The sequence below is a fragment of the Blennius ocellaris genome (genome assembly GCF_963422515.1).
Source record: "Blennius ocellaris genome assembly, chromosome: 20".
Classification (NCBI taxonomy): Eukaryota; Metazoa; Chordata; class Actinopteri; order Blenniiformes; family Blenniidae; genus Blennius; species Blennius ocellaris.
The window spans coordinates 15,144,464-15,164,831 of NC_137669.1; the positions used below are offsets into that span (position 1 = coordinate 15,144,464).

Here is a 20,368-nt window from a genome sequence, read left to right on the forward strand (position 1 = left end):
TGTGTCCAGAGTTACAAGCAGGCTGACAGTCAACTGACACATTGTGATTACAGGAGTCAGACAAGCAAGGCTGTGCATGTAATCATTAAAGAGAGAACCATAAGTGGCATCAGTAACCTTCTGCATTTTATGTTAAAGCCACTTTATTCGCTATTTAGACAATTTGATATTTTATTTCATATTGCTCAGTGCAAGTCACACTCTGAGATACACAACTGCCCTTTATGGCCAATCTCCATTTCAGTGAATCATTTACAGACTGAGAAATAAAGAAAACAATTGACACGCAACTATATAGCTTAATACAAACAGCATACAATAGTAACAAGCACCTGAGTTGTGGGTTGCATAACAAAATATCAATAAAGCAGTGAATGGACTTGAGCTGAATCTGGTCCCCACCAAGATAATGTCAACTGCTCTATCAGAGCACTAATATTTCTTCCACCGCACCAAGTTAGGGTATAGTAAATATGGCAAGGTGCAGTTGATGCTGTTGACACAGCTGAACCAAGCAGCAGAAGTGGGTTTTCACACCGTGCTAGCTATGAAATATTAAGCTTGGGATTAACGTGACCTTAGAACTCCCTTTGGAAATGTGTCTATTGCTTCTTGCAAATTGTCAGTGCTTCACATCCACATATGTTGCTTTCATTTTTTTTTTTCTAACACCTTCATAATAATTTTTTTTTTTTTCCACTTTCAGGACTGGCAGCTCCAAAGACATTCCAACACCCAAACGCCAGCTCCCACAGATAAAGTTGGAGCAATCACCAAAGTGGAAACTGCACCTTACCGGCCTCTGTTTAGATTCCTGAGTGAAAAATGTGAGGTCAGGGTGGCAGGGCGTCAGCTGGTGGGTGACGCTGTAACCCCCACCCCCCTCCATTAGATTTATTGCATGTTGTGCAGTCTTTCACTCCAACAACACAAAACACAGTCGACTATCAATGAGATAGAAATCTCACGGGTGTCATCGGAGCCCAATTGCTATAAGCGTGGATCAGCAAGATTTTCAGTGTCCTGTGACATACCGAGGGAAGATTGTGATAACAGCTCCTGCTGTTTCACAGGTGGGATTGTGTTTTTTACTCACCCCTCACACAGGAAAATTACAGCAGAGCAGCAGTGTTTTTATATAAGCAGTGGACAGAGCTGTTTGGATTATTAAGATGGGATCATGAGAGTGTCTGATGAGACATATTGAATATTTGGGAGCATGTTGTGGGAAAAAAAAGGAAACTGTCACAAAATAACACCGCGAATGAGTGTGTTTTCTGCTTTGACTGATTAACTGAGGGGGGATACGAAGGAAAAAAACAGGGTGCTGAAGGGTGATTGCTTTTGGCTGTGTGCATGAGGGATGTTTTGACCACATGATCTCAAAGTTCAAATTCCTTCACGGCCATGGAAAGTTTACAATTGATTAACTGGGGCTGGGTAATTCAGAGGAGACTACAAGCCATTGTGAATTATTACTGACAAGTTCATTTAGGGCAAATTCAAATATGTCCCCCTATAGTATGACTCTGTCTACTTTAATGTCTCCACTTTGGTTCATAGTCGAGGATTTGTTGGTGGCTGGATACGGAAGTAACATCTTTCATCAGTATGACAATAATAAGCAAAAGGTCACTCATCCACCGCCTGAGGACAAAGCAGCTCTCATCTAATTTGTTCTATATTCTCTTATTATATTAGGCCTCTCTCTTTGGGGTTTTATTCTGAGCTATATTTAGGCATTTTACTAGTCCCCCGCCCCCAATGACAGCATCCCAAATAATGGACAAGATTTAACTTTAGTATATTTATATACAGGGTGTAAAATGCACTGTTCACAATCTGCACCTGCTGCTTGAGCAGATAAAGGTTTTAAGGTAAATATACACAATGTGATACAATACATAATATCTAAATATACACAAGGATATAATAAAGGAATTTTACTGTGGGATTAATAAAGAATGTCTTTTCTTTTCTATTCTATTCTAAATATTCTCACAGATTAAGGGAAGAAAGTAAAATCTCCAAAAGACGGGGTGACACCAGTGAGTGAGTACACGCCTGTTTTGACAACATAAGTGTTTAAATAAGTTTTGTAGGCGTGCCACCATTCTTTAAAATCTGTTTGGACATGTGTGTGCCGTGTCAGTCTCTACGGTAAGTTTCTCAAAGGGAAAGAGGAGAAAAGGAGGATCGGGAATTATGTGCAACCAAGCTGGAAACTCACGAACATGAGACTTCAGAGCAGCAAACACCTGAAAGCAGCACTGAAAACCTGAAGGGTAGGTTTTGCACGCACAGCCAGCTGGTGATGCCTGGAGCCTCCCTCAAACAACAGGAAACTCCCATCAAGTGTGTTTTACTACAAGTTTGAGAAGCTTGCCTTCACACCCCTCACCCACTCCTATTCACACATCACACTACTAGCAAAGGTCTTGGAAACTACCCACCCCCATCCCGAGACTCCCCTCAAGCACTAGTGGGGGTTGGTCAGCTCCGTTTTTTTTGGGAGTTGAAGGGTCAGGTGTTACTACTGACTGCCTAAAATTAAATGGTGACCCTGTCTTCCTCATTCAGATCCACGTATGCTGTGACTTGCAAGCAGAGAAATTCTCTTCTAATTTCCTCTCATTGCTTCAGCACAACCACGGCAGTGATAACTTTAGTAACGACACTAAGAACGGCCTATTAACTGTGTCTTTACACTGCAAATGTTAAAGCCTTTCCAATGATAAACATTTTGTCATGACCAATAGAAAGAGATCTTAACACAGTTGTCTCCGCTGAGTGGTAGGCGTCCTCACCGTGCATGAGAGACGGTCATCTGATGAGGTCACTTTCCATTGGAGATGTATCGGGCGCAGCCACGAAGAGGAAGTTCTGGCGTCAGCACAGGATCTTCTGGGGGGTCTGGGATCAGCTTGGGGTGTGCCAGGACGATGATGCAAGAGAAAGGGATGTTTGGACTTCTTTGTTCTCCCCCACATGACCCCACGTGGACTACTACTACTACCACTACCACTACTACTAGTGACGATGATTACAACAACAACAATAACAACAACAACAATAACAATAACAATAATAATAATTCGCTATTTATCAGTGCCTTTCTGGACACTGAAGGTAACTGTAAACAATTAATTTGCTAAAATGCTGATTTATTTATTTTTAAACATGCAAACGCAGCAGACCAACATTGTTTGACAAAAGATGTGTTTTAAGGTGGAATTTAAAACTGTGGAGGGATGTTGGGTGGGAGCGAGTTCCAGAGGTGTTGGGACAGAAGGATCTGCACACAATGGTGCGTCATGAAGGCCAGAGATATATTTAGAATTAGATGTATTTTTCCTGCCTTGAAAAACCCACCGAGGTGAAACAACAAGATAACACTTTATTCATACTACGTGGGGGGGGGGGGGGGGGGGGGGTTATGAATAAAACCATACAGCTTCTGCAGTTTAGTCAAACATGATTCACGCGCATAATTGCGAAACAGATTCCTCTCCATGAAGAAAGTGATCCTGATCTGCGTTCACTTGTTCTGTTTCAATGCAACATGTAAAGCCGCCGCTCGGGTGAATGAACCGACTTTACTGATGACTCGGGCGTCTGCGGGGGAGGGGAAGGGGGGAAGCTGCTGGGGCGGGCGGGACAGGGCACGAGGAAGACGAGGGCGACGTGACTCCTCAGACGTCGCTTGTTGTGAGCGGATGTTTATCCTCTGACGTCAGCAGGCCGCACCTTCAGCACGTCTTTACTCGGGACAGGACAAACGATACCAGCCAGAGCCTGTTGGAACTTTAATTACAGATCAACATTTACCTGTTGCAGCTCAGCAAGGGACTGTATCGTATTTTACTGCAACGACAACGGAGATACAAAATCATTTCACATAATTTAAAGTGTAAACTGCATATGAAACAATAATAATGACAAGTTCACACACTTTATGTTTTCTCAACATTAAAACAAACACAAAACAAACCAACTATATATTTGGAGTTGTTATAGTTTGAATTGTATCGAGACATGTCGGTGGCATTTTCACTATTACAGTTCGCAGCCAAAAAGTAGTCAGCCAGAGGAAGCATGTGAAGATTTATCAAGAAAAAGTGATAAAGCAGACATTGGTGGACTTTTTCTACAAAGGGAGCTGCTTTTCTACATTTGTTTAGGAGTTGTTCTGTAACATCAGCAGACATACAGAGGCTTGCTCAACTATTCACACTTTTCCATGTTTTGTCACATTACAACCACAAATGTAAATGTGATTTATTGGTATTTTGTGTTTTTGAATGTTCTCCCTGTGCCTGCGTATTTTTTTCACTTTCCTTCAACAATCCCAAAACATGAATGTAAGTTAGACTCTAAACTGGTGCGAAATAGTGTGTGGGTCCTTGTGCTTCTGTACAAATTTGTTACCATATTCTTCACCCTCTCCTTGAACAACAGGAAAATATTGCAGTAGGATTATTTTTGTGGGTAAAAATAGAAAGCTTCATCGGCCTTTTTGTGTTAAATTGTATCATTGTGGGATAAAAGCATTCGGTCCTCCTGCGATCACTAATTCAATAATCAAAGAATGACACACTAAGACATTAATGACAGTTTAATATTTGCATAATGCCCCTGATACTTCACAGTCTGATGGGAGGAAAAGGAAGTTTCTGCTCTATTTTTAGCACAGTAGTTTTCCTCAGTGCAGCGGTCTCCCATGGTGTCTCCTGGCCTACATACATGTAAACAAGCCGCAGAACAACTGCCTCCAGATTATCCCCAACATGAGCATGTACACAAACACACAGACAGAAAACAGGTCAACAACATTTGTTATTGTCACAAATGAGAGGATGAGAACAGTTGTGTCTCTGCTGGTATCACGTGCAAAGATAAAATAGATAAATTCAGAGATGTACGGTACAAGACCAGGACATCTGTGGCATGACGGCAATATACCGGAGCACGGTGAGGAGTTTTTCCTCAATACAGGGTTCAGGGGATTATTGCTTGAACCAGTTTAGTCAATCAGTACATACAAACCAGTTAATCCTTAACAACAGACAGACACTCAGACAGACAAGCTCCAGTTTCCTTTCAAAACACAAGTTGACGAAACCTTGTCACTCCAACAAACAACTCATTTTTGTGCAAAAACTTTATTTCTGTCAGAAATTCAAAATCTAAGGCAGTTTGGATGATCATTGTGCACCTAAAGCTGAGGGAGCCCTTTGAGAAATATAATGCCAATCTAGGTTAAAAAAAATAGTGTCCGTTACAGAAAATAAGAGATCTGGACAAAAAGCAGTTGAGGACAAAGAAACAAGAATTGCTTTTTCACTCAGTCACATGCTCGTCCTGACTGACTGCCAGGCTCACTCTCCGAGTGTAATCTCTTGACCAGTCATTGGAGGGAAGGAAGGGAGGGAGCGAGCGAGGGAAAAAAAAGATGAAGGACAGGAGGGCTGTTTCACAATCTAGGTCGTCCACCAGTAATCCTGCAGGGCAGAAGTATGTCGTGGGCACGCAGCATCAAATGCTGAGCTCACCCTACTCCTGCTGCTTGTTCTCTGTCTGGCAGATTTTTGTTTTTTTTTCTCATGACAGACCTCCCCTCAGTTTGCCTTCTGCTCACATGATCTGATGTTATCTGCAACAAACTGACAAAAAAAAAGCTCCCAAAGCATGCAATGAAATCTACTTGAACCCTCCACCAATTGACCTCTTAACAATTAATATAATCCTTTCATTACTAAATAGTGCTGCGGTGCAACAAAGGCGGGGGGGGGGGGGGGGGGGGGGGGGGGGGGGAGCAATCTTCAGGCAGGTGAATTAATTTTAGTTTGCAAATACATTCAAGCCATGAGATTTAAAAATGGTTCACTGCTGAATTGAATGATCGGTTGAGATATTGGAAAATGATCTCTGACATGAAGTTGTTTTCTAACATTGTCTTACAGTGGATCAGAGTTATTTCTTCCTGGCTGCATCACATTGGGTTATAGAGTCACATTGGAGCCATCCTTTGGATTCAGATGATTCCTCGATTAAATAGGCCCACATGGAAAACATTCCTTGAAAGAACAATTAGTTCATTCTTAAAACTGTCGAATGGTCTTTTTTTTTTTTTACACACGTATGTATGTACTCATATTAGAGTATTTACGACTTTGGGGGGGATATTTGTACAATCATCAGTATTTCTCAAGTACAGTTTACATCATGTAAACCATACTAGCACTTTGGATTAATATTCAAATCTTTTGATATTTGTAGCAGATAAAACCAAATGCCTGCTGAAAATGTACATTTGCTTACTCTCAGTGTGATTTTCATACTTCTGCTGCTAGTTTGTGAAATGTGTTGTGCCACCAATGGAAGTAAATTACTGTTGGTAGTACAATAGAACGTCTAATGGTTCAATAGTACCTACTATTAATAGTTTGTGCTGTAATCTGTGTCCCCCTGGTGGTGCATCAGATTATAATGGGCTTGGCTCTCTGGTAAATGTTCACAGTGTAAGATGCAACAACTTCCAGTGACGACCCGTACGAAAAGGACTTCACTGGTGACTGAGTACAATCTAAGCAAGTGACAGTCGTTGTATTCCAGTGCACATTTTTTTTAGTAATCCCTCTGAGGTTCATCACTCATTCTATAAAGATTACAAATACGCTCTGATGTTGAAACAACTTTTATAATCTCTGTTCACCTCCTCTTCATTATGTCTGCGTGTGAGAGCTCATATCTCGTGTTGACCCAGTGGGTCATAAATCTGCAGCCGGCCCACCGGGTGTGCACACAGTGAGCCGGCAGCAGGGTGTGGCGACGCTGTCTGCAACATAAACTGTTGGTGCGCATTCGTATCATGTGAAACTGTGTCAACAGTGCTCTTTGCATGAAAAACTATTCAGTTTTTTAAAAACTTATTTCATAATGCATAACGCTTGGCCTTTGTACCCTGACTACATGTCAGGTTGAGCAACTTGTGCAATTTTTCACATTTGACCAACTTGCAACCTCCAATTGTATCTTCTTCGCTCGTCCTTTTGCAGGTTCAGTCAAGGTCCTGTGTGCGATCAGATGGGCTGCAAATAGAAAAGCAAACTGATTTCATGGATTACATATTTGCTCAATTTGACCTCGCCACTTTGGTCAGTCACCTCAGTGTTACGTTACCAAGATATAGGGGGGGGGGGGACTGAGGCCTCGCTGGCCACAGTTCAAAGTTCGGACGTTAACGTTTAACAAGGACAAACAGTTTGCAGGTTTAGGTGTGATTAGGTTTTGGCGTCATTGAAAGTCACAGACTCTTCATACAGCTAACATGGCATGGCCCAGGTTTCCAGGTGAGATGCAAGCTCCTCTTTCTTGAGAGGTCACGCAAATAATCTAATGTGAAAGAGTCACATAAAAAGAAAAAAAGTACAAAGACAAGATGAAAAATCTTGAGTTGGCCAGTTGAGTTAATTTACAAAGTAAATGTGTCCTTCCGGGCACATGGATTGAAATGTGTTGAACAAGATTTTTGTAATTTTGTTATTGCAAGCAATCAAACTTTACAAAACTGTAAATAAGTCCCACTTCAGAGGAAACATTGTGTTTACACACAAACAGTTGCAGCATAGTTCTTAATGTAACTGTGCTGTGATGAGGCGGAATGAGGAACAGCTCTGGCTCCTGTGTCCACAACAAATCCAGCGTTCAGTAGTGTCTTCTTGTCTTGTGCTGCCCCCTACTGACCAGGATGGGAAACTTGAAGCTGATTTTTAAAGTAAACTCCACATTATGTAATCACGTCACCTATTAGATTAACTTCATTGCGTAATAGCAACATATTTTTGTAATAAATGCAATATGCAACACATTGGACTGCATTTTGGAATAAATGGTTATTTGATGTGTTTTTTATGATGATATCCAAAAGGATAAACTTAATTCATAGAATCAATATACATTAAAACAGCTTTTATTCTATGCATTGTAACAAGAATAAAACTGCCTCATCAACATATTAATCCACTCCAGACTAGTGGTTATAATGTCATTTATTTAAGCTTCCTAGGCATGGTGGACAATTGTCTAGAACAGTGGTTCCCAACCTTTTTTGACCAGTGTACCCCTTGAGCTGGTTTCCATGTGAAAAGTACCCCCTCTCTCGTGTGTGATTATTCGCCTTAATGTGTACTTATATTTAACCCTTTGTCTTTCTATCTATCCAACTGCTCATTTAAATAAAACAATTATTGTGAGTGTAAAAACATACCTTTTAATGAGACACTTGCGCTTGCTTGTCTTTCATAAGTCTTTCATAATTCCTTTTTTCACTGGGCTCCCCTGTGCCTGCGTCCGAGGCGACGGTAGCAGTAGCGGTAGCTGGACGTTTACTCCTGCCTAGCCATGCATCCATGTTTACAGTCGGTATGCAGCTAGAGTTAGCTAGCTTCGCGAATCGTGCGCGCCCGCAGCAAGAACGTGAACCTTTTTTTTTTTTTTTTTTTAAAGCGCGCCACTTTATAGTCTTTTCATATTATGTGCATTGTAGTGTTACAATCACTGTGGACGAACTGCTACTCATGGAAAATAAACGTATGGCCTTACTAAAATTCATGATATAATACAATATAATATAGTATAATTTTTTTTTTGGTGTGTGTGGATACTGTAGGCTAATTTATAATCTTTCTGCGTACCCCCTGCAATACCCTCGCGTACCCCTAGGGGTCCGTGTACCCCCGGTTGGGAATCACTGGTCTAGAAGATACAGAGGGATCAGGTACAAAGATGCTGAACAAGTTTCAAAATATCTAATACTCAATTTGTGGAGGGGAAAAAAAAGGTTCAAAAATTTAGAATGAATAAAATTGAATATGTTGTATTGATTTATATGTATGAAAATGATTTGTATACAATTATTACAATGTAGGCGTTATCTGTTTTTGTCATCTTCATGACAAGATGGGGTTTTTGGTGGGGTTTTTTTGCTTTTGCTGTGTATCTGAGATTTCATCCATTTGAAAAAATACAAAAAAATCCCCAGCCCAAAGTTTAAACATTAACCAAAAGAAAACACATAGGTAATCCAGACAATAATCTAGAAGCTTCAGACCTGACCTGACTTGACACAAGGTCATGAGAGGAAACAACAAACTGTTCAAGTTAAATGATTCAAACTGCCGAGTTACTCACAACTATGAAACACACTTTAATAAAGGTGAGTTACAACTTATTTATATAAATAGAAATAATTTAACTTATTTTTTGGACTGTTCACAAATACACATTAGCCATCATTATTCCTGAATTTGATTTGACAGACGGTATGAAGCGACACACCTGACATTCAGATGAGCTTTTTAATCACACGCAGACATTAATCGCTTCATTAAAGCGAATCTTATCCGTTTTTTGTCCAACCGAATGATGCTGGTTATTAATATCAGTGATTCTCATTTGCATTTCATGAACACACCACAGCAGCAGGTGCTCACAAAATGAGGAGCCCACCTTTTTTTGTATTGTGATCATGTCATCAGTGCCGCTTATAGGCAATCTGTGGGTTCAGAAGTTCAACACAGCAAGATTGAAAACTGTGGCGGAAGATTAACTGACTAAACAGCAATTACCTTCATAATGGCTGGTTCATTGTCCATTCTCTGTAATCCTCCGTCTCTTATTGATTCTAATTGATGGGAAGGCTGCCAGTTGCGGTATTTTAAACGTACTCTTCCTTGACTTCACTCGGGATGTTTCTGTACATGTTTTCCACTATTAAAAAATGAAAATATAAATATATTTTGAACCGTCAATGCAGCAGAGGACTCTATTGAATGGTTTAACTGTATTGAACTATACTTTAATAATACAACTGAAGTCCAACCAAATATTAATGTTGAGAGTAAAAAATGAAGTCATAAGCACCTCATTTCCAAAAAGAACCAACTTAGGTTTATTTCAATTCATGCAACTTCTAAAGAGGCACGTTACAACTAATTAAAGTATTTTATTTTACACTTTGTTCTTTTGTCCACTTTCACACAAGAACATTTAATACGTGGCTTTTAAATGTTTCAATGTTGGGATACATCCATTTCTCTGCTCATTGCAATAAACCTAAGTGTCATTTATTTTCAATCTAAATTTAACACCTGCAAATCTTTAATTTTCAAACATCTCTTTAAGCAAACGCAAATCTTCATAATGTATGACAAACTGAACAATAGCTTCAGGGACAGAACCTTTTTAGATCTTGGTAAACTTGACATGCAACTTGGCTTTTGATTGCATTGAGAGAAATGCAGTTTTGACACTGGCATAGTGCAACTGTAGTTTTGCTCACATAATTGAAGTGCAGCAATTGTAGGTCAACAACACATCCTCTTTTATTAGTGGTTAAAATGAGCACAATTTTCCATCTTATTCCCAGAATTACAGCGCCTCTTCAGAGTGCCATGGAAATAAATGGAGGACACTTCATGGAGCAACCAACCCAAACTCTTAAACGCTTTAACCACCGGCTTGTAAATAACATTTATCATGTGTTGGCAGTTGCTCAGCTCATTGCTTCTTTGCTCGGCTTGTGTTTAAAGAGACAAAATCCTTTTAACATCAAATCTGAATGTTTTCTTGTGAGGACAAAAGACACAGGAGAGACACCAAATGAAATAAAATGCCATTTTTAATGTTCAGCCGTGTCATAACCTCGTCTCCAAAATAAGCACAGCAGGACTACAACTGTTCATCAACTCAGCTACCTTTGATAGCACATAAAACTGGGTTTTATTAGACCACCAATGATAGCATTAGACTTCTTTTTTTTTTCTTCTATCAGACAACCAATGATAGCATACAAAATAGTTGTTACCCTACCAATGATACTGTATATAAAACACTTGTCTCTAGATTTATCCCCATCCCACCCTCAATTTCATCCGTATCCCTCTTTAGAACATTTGTGACACTGACATATTTTATGCTTAAACAAGCACATATTAAGAATGCATAATTCTCCATTTTTGAGATTATAAAAAAAACTACACAATGTTACACTTTTAAGTCAGAGTACAATTCAACTGATTATTAGTGTTCTACACATTCGACCATAAACCAAAAGGAACATTGTATAATATCACTATAACTTAACACTACATGTAATATACGTTTAAAAAAAAAAAAAAAAAAAAAATTACAAATGATTAGCATCGAAGAAAAATGAAGATGGCTAGTGCGAAGGCAAGCTGGGTCAGTACCATAACAGATAATGAGTAATACAAAAAGAAATAAAAAAATAGAATAAGAAAAATAGAAACAAAAAAAACTGATAATACAGGCAAGGCTAAAACATGTGTTTCAAACTTTTAAGATCCACCTCATGTGCACTCATCCATATTGGTAACCTGCTCTAAGACCTCCATTGTGTGATCCCACATCCTTATATTTTTTTTAATCTCCTTTTACCCATTTGTCAACTTGCTTTAACGTTCCTGTGGCAACCATCTTCTTTGTTTCTTGTGTCAGGCACTTTCCAAGACCCCTTAATTCCTCTTCTTTAACACTCTCCAGGCCAATCATAACGTTGCTTCAGACAATACAGGCCAATTACAATGCAGGTTCTATCAGAATACAACTGCGAAAAGATGCACAGGGGGTTGAAATTAATGCCGTGTTCTTTTACTTCGCAAAACAGAGCGGCTCCAGTGGCGCGTCTTACCAATCCTACAGGTCGGTGTCAAACCAGGCCAGCTGGTTGCTGTCCATCAGGTCCTGGGTGTGGCCGAGGTCTGGCAGGGGATCAGTGTGGTGGCCCAGGTCGGGCAGAGTGTCAGCGTGATAGTCGCCACCTTCCATCATGGGATCTAACAAGGTGTCCTGGCCGTAAGCTGTTGGGTAGGCCCGGTACGCCCCGTCTGAAAGGCACAAGTAATGAAAAACTCTGATCCAAAAGGTTCTGGAAATCACAGGTCAGTGTATACAAACGGTAAAAACTCAATATTGTAGTTAAGCGTAGACAGAATGACAACCCGTTAGTAATTTGAGACTTTTAGTGGAGGGAAAAGAAGCCTCAAGGTTAGAGAAGTGAGATTCGGATCATCTCACGTCACTTCTACGAGCGGCTGAGCGAGGCCCTCGACCCCCAGGAGCCCACGACAGTTAACTAAGAATAGGATGTGCTAAATGAGAGAAGTAACTGTGCTTGTTAGAGTAAGCGCTTACCATCCTGCCTGTAGGCCAGAGGATCTCCCTGTGCTCCCATGTCCAGTCCCAGATCTCCCGTCTGGAAAGAGTCAGACAACCATCAATGAAGCCCAAAACTGGACGTCACCTGTGGAAGGACTCGTTCTCCCAAACACACACGGTACACAGCGACTGCAGAAATATGCATTCCATAATGTTTGTGATAGTGTGTAATGAAATTTGCTTGTATTAAATCACTCAAAGTGGGGACTGATAGACATCCATCACACTGCCACTTTGGAACATTGCTGTTGATTAAAGTGAAGAAGGGGAAAGTAGCATAAGAACAGTATTTAGTTTTGCAAGAGAGAACAGATTGAGTACCTGTACATGTACTCAATTTACTTTAACCACCACTGTGTAGCCATGCATCACTTTATCAACTTTACTGTGCATGCTTTATATTGTCAGTGTGCCGTCACTACTCGCTCTGGTGTGTGCACCCACGTCATTCCAGGCCATCGGTTCAGTTCTGAACAGAGAGCTGGTCAGCTCCACCGACAGACGCTTCTTGTAGTCCTGCGGTTTGTCCTCAGACATGCGGAACAGGACGGCGGCGGCGTAGGTTGCTGGAGGAGAACGCACACAGAGCAAGTCAAGTCCGACGGGCTGCCATCAGTGATCAGAAATGTAACGTCGTGTCCACAGTGGAGCACTCACCGACTCCCTCGTTACGAGAGTGCAGCAGCTCGGTGAGCGGCGCGGTGGCGCCCTCAGCCTCGATTGCCTCGGCAGCTTCTTTGTCCTGGGCCAGTTCACACAGCACACCTGCTGCTACGCGCTGGATATTTTCCACGGGAGAATACAGCAACTGGAGGAAAGAGCAGAAAGATAAAATGTGAAACATTGACAGGACATTAATGTGAGGGAGCAGCATCAAAGTGGTTAGTATGAGGCCAGAAAAGGAAGCAGTACAAACTATTTTTGTGATGTCATCATCGCATAACAAACTTGTTCTATCTTTAAAACCTCAGAATCACTTTATTAATCCCTGGGAAATTCTTTAGTAACACAGCACAAACAGAAATTTCTCCAGCACTAATGCAGCACAAACAATTGGGACTCTTTTCAGAGTTTAGCGTGGAGTAGGATTCAGCGTCACGGAGGTGTGAATCGCAAGCGCCAGTGGAGGAGCTGCTGTTTATTGTTTTGATGCTGCCGTCAGTGCTGTTCTCCTCAGAGAGCTGATGTTTGGCGACGTCTGGCGGCAGAGCGGTGCCTCGCTGTACAACGCCTTTTGCTAACATCCACATCAACGAGTCAATAGTTCTTTGCTAAGCCATCTTGTGTTGATTAAATTACAACAGAAAATATTTGATCATAAGCAAAGCAACCAAAACATGTGTGTTAAACTGTGTGTAGTCTATAGAAAGTGTCAGGGTTTGGTTTTACTTGGACAAAGAGTGGAATGGTGTTGAGCCCTCTGATGACGATTCTGTTGTGGACATCCCGGGCGAGGATGTGAAGAGCTCCCGTGCAGCCTTCCACGATTTCCTCCATGCGCACACCCTCCTGTCACGCCAAAGTGAAAAAAAGAACATCAAATACACGCACACAAAAAAATCTTGAACAGCCATGTCCGACCTAATGCCTACAGAGAAGTTTTTTGGCTGAATGCTTTTCCAAAATCTCAAAATAAAGCAAACCATTTTTTAATTCAACGTAAATGCAGTTCCTGATTCTTCCACTGGAGGTCACACCATTATAAGAGTTAAGGTCACTGAAGAGCATAAGCATTCCTAGGTTAAAGACCTTTGTTGCAGCAGTAAAAGTTAGACACTTTCTCACAAGGGCCGGAGCATCAACATGAAAGTCATCCAATGATCCATGTGCAAAGGTTATGCACTGCCAGAGCTTCTGCATCGCCCAATGTGCACCTCCAACAATTTTTAAATCAACAGCAGCATAGCAGCACAGAATAGAAGGGGAAGAATGCGAGCCATGAGGGCTGTCTTTGGTCAACATCATGGGGCATGTTTAAGAAACTCCTCATCATCCAGATGAAGGTGGAGTAAATGTGCAATTTATTGGATAAGTGGAGACCAAATTGGGCTGGACGTGGACCTTAAGGTAAATTTTATTTAGACTGAAGCTGGTTACGAACCACAAACTGCTGTTGGTTGCCCCCCATGCTGGTGCGCCTCTGGGTGTCCTGGTGAGCTCTGACAAGCAGTTGGACCAGCCGTGGAATGGCACCCTGCTCTCGCAGGGCACTGTGGTTGGCTGGGCAGAGAGCCAGGTTGCGTATAAGACCCACTGTTGCCTAAAGAGAGAAAAAAAAAATGTGATAATGGAATCAGTGTTGAGCCAATTTTGTCATGAAATGTTCAATAGATAAAGGAAACTCAGAAAACCTTGATTAGTGGCCAGTGGGATGGAGGGTGCAGTAGTTTGACCACCACTGGCAGACCGTAGTGAAGGCGCACAGCATTCTGGGCCATCTCAGCGTCCTGGTGACGCGAGGTGAGGTGGCGCAGGGCACACACTGCCGGCTCTGTGATGTCCTCTCTGTCACCAGCCCGAAGGACAGTCCGAACCAGAGCCTCAATGCCACCAACCTGACGAAATAATAAAATGTCAGTGGTGTGGCTATGACATCAAATAAATCAAACTATGCCCCACCCAAAAATCAGAGGAAGACACTGGTTGAAATAAGGCTGAATTTTTTAAAACTCTACATGTTTACACACCTGGCAGACCATCAGCTTGTTACTGTAGTTGTTGCAGGTCAGGTTAGAGAGGATTCCAGCAGCACATGTCACTACGTTAATGTCATCACTGCCCAGCAGCTGGACCAGGGTTCCCAGGAGACCTTCCATCCCCTCCTACGCAACACAAATAGGAATAAATCAATGAACTTGAGTTTGTGTGTTTACGTCTCGTTCTAAAAAAAACCATTCCTGTGTATATTTTTGTGTATAATATAGAGGCAAACTCTTGTTTTTTTTCCATAGGTCAAAATAATTTATTCTGTACAAATGCAGAGTTTGCCAGGCTGGAAATCTCCAAGCAGCAGCAGTTAATAATGAACATAATTAGTGATTGGTGAAACTGGAATGTACCTGTTTAGTGGCAGCATCTGAAAGATTCCTCAGAGTCCAGAGACAGTTTTGGACCAGACGCTGGCTGGGGTCTGTCAGATGAAGACCCAAAGCCTGCATGCCTCCTGCAATTTCCCAAGCAAAGAAATCAATCGATTTTTTTTTTTATTATGCTGCAGTAACAAACAACAAATGTCTGTCTGATTTGTAATAACGATGCTTTACAACGAAGTGTGTACATACCAGCTTCTACGATGGCAGGCTTGTTGCTTGAGCAAACAGAGAGCACTTTTAGCACTCTACTTGTGGTCCACAGTAGTTTCTCATACGTGAAGGTCCTCATGATGTTGACCAGTGCCTGGGGACCACCACTGGCCAAAATGATGAGCTAAAACAAAGAGAAGTTAATGTTTACACGCACATGCAAACCTGCTCTCAGCCAATTGATGTGGGCAGGAGAATCGAGGGACTTCACAAAGTGAAATGAAAGGATTCTTTGATGATAGTCCAGTACCTTGCTTTCCTGATTGCCATACGCCAGAATCTGCAGGCAGTCGGTAGTGATTGCCAGGAACTTAACGTTGGTGTTGGACAACAGCGCCACCATCTTCTGCAGGCCTCCAGCTAGACGCACTGCCATTTTGGCCCCTTCCTGATGCAATAACAGGTTGTGGAGTGTAGTGATGGCATAGAACAAAACACTGTCCACTGGTGACCTGAAGGAGAAGAAAAACCCACTCATATCAAACAGGACCCACAAATAATCAACTTCACAAGCAGTAACACAAATTCACTCATTTGGAGCAAAAGAATTTGGTCTTCAGGCGGCGTCTTTACAAAGAGGACACAATTACTTTCGATGTCAATCGGCGGAACATAAAACGACGGCAATAAATCAGCTGCACTTTGTGTGGCTTTGCACCTTCAATCATTCTCATGTCCCCAAAAAGATAAGATTGACTGGCTCTTCACGATTCACCAATGATTGTTTTAACGATTAAAGCGGATGACCCAAAATTTCACATTGCGAGTACAGGAGCAACATGCAGGTCTGACATTGTGATGCAATCTGTGATTTAGACCTGTGGCACAATATGACAATTTGCCATAATTCTAACAGTATCTGCCAAAACCATCCAGTATTCATGCTCAAAGAGGCGCATAAACAACTTCCAACTCTACAAAAAAAAAAAATCAATAAAATATCAAACTGCACTTAAAAAATGCCGAGAGGGGAAAACGGTATGAAACCCTACATGTAGCCAAATCTATTCAACACTTATATTGTGAGGAGAAGTAGCAGTTGATCTCCTCTCATACAACTTTCATCCTGCGTCTAGAACACGGTAATGTGATACCAGGTGCAAAATCAAACGCATATCTGACTCCGACAGGTTGCAACTTGCCAGCGAGCAAACCGTTTTGGCTTTTCATGTACAAATACAAAGACCAAAAGAAAGAAGAAAGGGGATGCAGTAGCTCCAACACAAGTTGTGAAATCTTCACCTCTTTATGAATGTTAATGGTATCTGGTCCTAAAGAAAGGCAGCGGATTAGTTGCCAGGAGAACAGAGTTGAAACCAAAATCTGTAAGTCATGTTTCACTTGACTTACAAGTTATAAGTCGATGTATTGTTTTCCAACAAAATTGCAAAAATGCATTAAACTACTGAACACTACCAGGTCTGTCAATAATGAGATCAAAACAATAAAAAAAACAAACACTTCATTGCATTCATGTCATCAGATGTAAATCAGGTATTCTCCAACATGTGTACAGTATGAGAAAACTAGTAATTCCTTAATTCTCACCCCAGCATTTTGACCAGGGCAGGAATGCCTCCAGACTTGAAGATTGCAAGGAGCCCCTCACGATGGTGGGAAAGATTGTGCAAGGTGCCAGCAGAGCAACGGGCGGTCTCCACATCGCCAGTGTTTTGCATGGCGCGGACAACTGCAGAAACCATCTGTGGTGAACGCATCAGGGCATGGCGCGATGCTTCCTTCTTTGACAACTGATGCACCATCACAGCTGCTTTGTTCACAACGACCTGGCAAGGTGATGGTATTTGTTAGGATTGAAGAAGACGCATTAACCTCATCACAAAAATACTCAGCTGCAACCATTTAAGTACTTCAAAGCATTCAGATATTAGGAAATGTACCTGGTCTTCATCGTTAAGCAGTTTGGTTAGCTCAGGGATGGCACGAGTGGCCAGCTCAGCATCATCTTGGTAGTTGATGAGGTTAACCACAGCATGCTTCAGCATCTGAGAGGGCTCTGCCAGACGCTGCACTGCTGTTGGGTGGGCAGCATCCAGCTGGGTTGGAGGGATCTGGATCCCTTCCTCCAAGGTCTCGGGGAACATGGCAGCCCGCACACGCTGGGCCCGAGTCATGGCGAAGCCCTCAATATCTGAAATGGGATATGAAAAGACAGTAAATATGATGAGACAAGAATTACAAATTCAACAAGTTAAATATTCAGCGGTAGCGATCTTAATCACCCACAAATACACATTGCGATGGGACAAACCTGGAGCCTCAGGAGTGAAGGGCGGGTTGAACTCCCAGTCATAGAGAGTTGGATCCTCCTCCTCAGCATCAGGATTCCCTTTACCGCTCAGGGATGGTGCTGTGGTGGTGACCCCAGACTGGATGCCTGAATCCAGGTAGGACTGCTGCTGCCACTGGCTCACAGCAGCCTTGCTGTCACCCATTGCCATGTCCAACTCCATCAAATCAGCTACAGAAAAGGGGAAAAAAGGGAAATGACAAAAGATGAATATTCACAGCAGCCGCTTAGCCTTTTCACAAAGTTAACAATATTTTTTAAACGATTCTTTAATGTTAGGGTAATGTTTGATCAACATAGTTGCAGTAAAGTGAGGTTGACAAAGAAATGAATTTGTGTAAACTTGAACTTTTCAATCCTTTAAGTTCCCAAAAGCTAGATTGTTCAAATAATGAAAAAAACAAAACAAAACAGATTGAACACTTTTCAGGATTATAAAAAACAACAACACGTTCTTCAACTTCCACAATAACACGCTGGTTGTTGGTAATTATTGACAAAACAGATGCAAGAGCAAATAAAACACTTATATTAATATTTGCATTTAAAAAAGGTATGCGTGCTTTTTCATACTCACACTGGGTAGCCATTGTTCTTGCCTGCCCTCAGCCCCGCACAGCAGATTTGTCTGTATGATGGAGGGAAAAAAAGTGCACAGGAGAATATGTGAAAACTTGCACCAAGCCTAAATGCTGTTTGTCAAACCCGATGGTGATGTTGGATCGTCTCGGCTACGTGGTCTCAATAATAAAGCCCCTGTCTTCTGCGCTACCTGTGCCAGCTCCTGAGGATTCAGGCGGCTTGTTTGCCTTGCTAACGCAGCTATGAGGGGGAAATGCCGAGCCTCCACCTCCGGCCGAGAGAGCAAAGCGGTGGGTATTTCCAGGCCAGCACGAACACAATTCACCATTCAGCGGCAAAGAACATCAAAGGCATATTTCTCCCCCTCCCCCTACCACGGCCAAGTTCCGACCTCGCAGCTTGGGTTTCCAATGAGAGAAACTACCCCCTCCGCCCCGCAATCACTTCCATGACTCCTCCTCTCGTGGTGGGTCTGAAGCTGCCGAGAGAAACCTCAACAGCAACCTCATGCAAGACAGTACGCCTCGCACAAATCACTGGAGGCTTTTGACTGACATAATTTGGAAATTATAGCATCCACTCCTGCAATAGCTAACAGGTTGGCTCGCTTTACCTCGAGCGCTCGCGCTGCCAAACCCAAACGTGCGCAGCTAACCTCTACGCTACTTAGCTAACCAGCTAACATAAACAAACACGGTTCGTGGACTCGGCCGTTACGTGAAACGGCGGGCGGCTCGTCCCGAGACTCGGACGATATTAGAGGTCGTCGTTCCTACAAACGAGTTCATTGTCGGATTCGTGACTTTCGGGCGCGCCGACCCAAAATCGGATCGATTAGCTTTAGCTCGCCAGGACGTATGAAAAGTAGATCCAAGCGCCACCGTACAAAACCTGCTGTGCTGCCAGCCAAATCAGAAAACCCCACCGGAGCCCCCTCCCCGAGCCAAAAGATGATTTTCCGTGGCACGGCGAGCGTTGACGCGCCGCACACGCGTTTGGCGGTGGCTGTACTAAACACGGTGTCCTTACCAGAGTCGAGCGGCTCCTCCGTGGTTCTTGTCGGGAAATTTGTCCTCTTTCTCTTGGCTGAAAATAGGAGAAGGGCTGCTAGGTGAACCACCCGTACAAGTCCGAACCACACCCGCCGTCGCTCCGCCGACGATGCTGCTTCCGCCTGTGCAATCCACCATCAAGATGGCGAAGGCAGAAAATACAGTATTCTGCCGCACTCGGAAAAATAGGGCGTCGTTTAAAAATCAAGTTTTAACATCGGAACTTTTATTTTACATTCATTTCCAAAGGGACATATTTTCGTTAGTGTCGGGCGAGTTGTTCAGTTAGATGTTGACGTTTTGCAGACATTTTATTGAAAGTGTTGGTGTAGTGATGGGGAGGGCGAGGTGGTTTCATTAGAAAGGAATGGGATTCACGAGCTGCTGTTACACGACAGAGGCTTTAATTAACTAACATCCAGTTAACCCGCAGACATAAACATCTCTCTGCACTTACACAATCTACAACCTGCAGATTGGATGTTTTGATCTACACACAGGTCAATTGAAAATAAAGAATGTAGAGTAAAAAATAAATTATAGTGGAAACCTAAGTTTTTCTAGTTTCACTCTGGGATCAACGTGATCAAGACATTAAAAAAACAAAAGTGCTATATACAAAGCACTGTATTTGTGCCTATATGTTCAGCCGGTGGGGGCACACACCACACATCTGTTTATATTTTAGGCTCTAAATCGCCTGATGCCAATCCTGGCTACTTTAAGATAGTTATCCATTTCGCTTGAAATTGATTTTTTGGGAAGGAGCTTACAGATTACAGTTAAAGCCAAAGGCCTTTGCATCAAGTCTGTCAGATATCTCTGATCGCTTATGGCCCCTAGTACATTCCCTGCCCCCTGGGATTCTCTGATACTTCATT

General features: G+C 42.3%; 1 protein-coding gene across 1 annotated transcript; it reads right to left on the reverse strand.

Annotated features, from left to right (window-relative positions):
- Positions 1-10,663: 10,663 nt before the first annotated feature.
- LOC308144747 (catenin beta-1-like) lies at positions 10,664-19,595 on the reverse strand. Its single transcript, XM_080515939.1, has 17 exons — positions 19,465-19,595; positions 18,431-18,481; positions 17,815-18,024; positions 17,444-17,694; positions 17,091-17,329; positions 15,793-15,994; positions 15,522-15,666; positions 15,300-15,403; positions 14,928-15,062; positions 14,592-14,795; positions 14,342-14,500; positions 13,630-13,749; positions 12,898-13,048; positions 12,685-12,806; positions 12,217-12,277; positions 11,714-11,909; positions 10,664-11,629 (listed from the first exon to the last, which is right to left on the reverse strand). The coding sequence occupies exons 2-16, from the start codon at positions 18,441-18,443 to the stop codon at positions 11,719-11,721; spliced, it is 2,307 nt and encodes a 768-aa protein (XP_080372065.1). The 5' UTR covers positions 18,444-18,481; positions 19,465-19,595; the 3' UTR covers positions 10,664-11,629; positions 11,714-11,718.
- Positions 19,596-20,368: the final 773 nt, after the last annotated feature.

Coding starts and splice junctions, on each gene's coding strand:
- LOC308144747 (XM_080515939.1), bottom strand. Junction 15,995..17,090: donor GCCCTGGTCAAAATGCTGGG/GTGAGAATTAAG, acceptor CTTCTCCTTCAG/GTCACCAGTGGACAGTGTTT. Junction 13,750..14,341: donor GCAACCAACAGCAGTTTGTG/GTTCGTAACCAG, acceptor TTGGCGTGACAG/GAGGGTGTGCGCATGGAGGA.